The sequence below is a fragment of the Mastomys coucha genome, unplaced genomic scaffold, assembly GCF_008632895.1.
Source record: "Mastomys coucha isolate ucsf_1 unplaced genomic scaffold, UCSF_Mcou_1 pScaffold7, whole genome shotgun sequence".
NCBI lineage: Eukaryota > Metazoa > Chordata > Mammalia > Rodentia > Muridae > Mastomys > Mastomys coucha.
In genome coordinates this window covers 31,639,877-31,641,539 of record NW_022196913.1, presented here as the reverse complement: position 1 = coordinate 31,641,539, position 1,663 = coordinate 31,639,877, and the positions used below count along the sequence as shown (strand labels likewise).

Genomic DNA, 1,663 nt, shown 5'->3' with positions numbered 1-1,663 from the left:
GACAGAGATTCTTGACAGCTATGATAGTGCTTCTCAAAGCACTGTTCTGGCACTGAGACATTTGATCCTTGTAAAAGCTGGCCTAGATAAGAAAACTGGGTCTTTGAAAAATTACAATGTTTTTGTACACCTTATATGTTGCATGTGAAAGGGACTATAGGCTTGCTTTAAATCATGTTCCTCAAGTTCTCAAAAATCTATAAAAGTTATCACCCTTTGACAAGTTCCTCTTCTCAATGTCCTTTATGCATTTTCTTTCGTATGGCTTATACGGATCCTCCTTTATTTTCCTAAATATCACTAAATGACAGGCACCAACTTCTTAATTACATTACATTACAAATGGGATTCATATATGATTCTCTTAGTAAACATATAATGGAGGATCAAAACTCCACAGTAAGTTCCATTGATATTGTTAGTAGAGGCAACATTGCGTCACTGTTCTTCAGATGTACATGCCAAGGAATGGATTGCTTGCTAGAGCCTAGGGACAAAAGTTCTTTGGAATTCAGGAAGTTACTTTCATGAATGCTTTTTGTTTCCATTGTATTTAAAAAATATTCAAAAATAATCTAAAAATCAAAGCAAATATACTAGCGGGTAACTTGACCTGTATGTATGTGTGTATCATTGAATGAAAATGATTTGGGTCATTTGCAACTGTCAATATTATCATGCTGTTTAAATAAGTCAGGCTCCCTGAGTACCTACTGAGAGCCATTAAAGTGATTCCTGTGAAAAAAAGCAAACTATCTAAGAGAAAAGACATCACATGGAAGGCGGGGACAGAATTTAGAAGGGAAACAAAATGTGATCAACTGGCCCTCGTTTACAAAAATGAGGTTTTTTATACAATGTTCTCTTTATTTCAGCAAACCATTCCATTAGATTTTCCATTTTAAAATGTATATCATCCATAAAAATGAGTTAGACAGCCTCAGTAAACAATAATGGATAACTAGTTCCAGCCTCTTTGAGAAAAGATCGCATGTAACTAACAATACTTTATTTGTGTTATTTTAATGTTAGGTTAAATTATACAACTCTGTGTAGGAGGCAGAGACAGCAACAGAGAAAGAGCACAGGCATAAGTAAATATGTCTGTAATAGGTACATTGTAAAATTTATAAAATCTAGAATGGAAATTCATAGCAGAAAAGTAACAAACAAATTTAGGAAAAGAAGTAAGAATCCAAACACACATGAGGCTTTCCCAAGGTATAATGGTGAGAAGGGAACCCACCTTTCCACATTGATGAAAGTGTCTTCATTGGACTAAGTTAAGAGTTAAGCAGAAGACACCCATTTAAACATGCAAAGAATAAGTTCTTTTTCTTTTATCAGGTAGATTTAGATTTCAGCTCCTTCATTTCTATAAAACACTTTCACTTTTTTAGAAGAGGTGACAGTTTGATTTCCAAAACTGTGAGGACAAAGTTTGTATATCTTCTTCTCCCAAGTCATGATTTACCACAAAATCACACATGAAGTAGAAGGGGCTCTGTATAAAAGAAGTGAATGTAACATAACTTAAATATCGATTGTAATGTGCTTATATAATAAAAAACTGAACACAAAAGAGAAAATATATGAGAACTGGATTCATGGGAAGACAAATGTTGCAATATTTATACTGTGACCAATCTAGCATCTACAACAG

General features: G+C 33.7%; 1 protein-coding gene across 1 annotated transcript in view; it reads left to right on the top strand.

The window, feature by feature from the left end:
* LOC116082649 (prolactin-8A6-like) overlaps positions 1-1,663 on the top strand; it is a 12,356-nt gene that overhangs the window by 1,399 nt on the left and 9,294 nt on the right. The window contains exon 2 of the mRNA XM_031359509.1: positions 1,348-1,439. Within this exon, the coding sequence (XP_031215369.1) occupies positions 1,348-1,439 (92 nt within the window). The remainder of the gene's footprint in view (positions 1-1,347; positions 1,440-1,663) is intronic.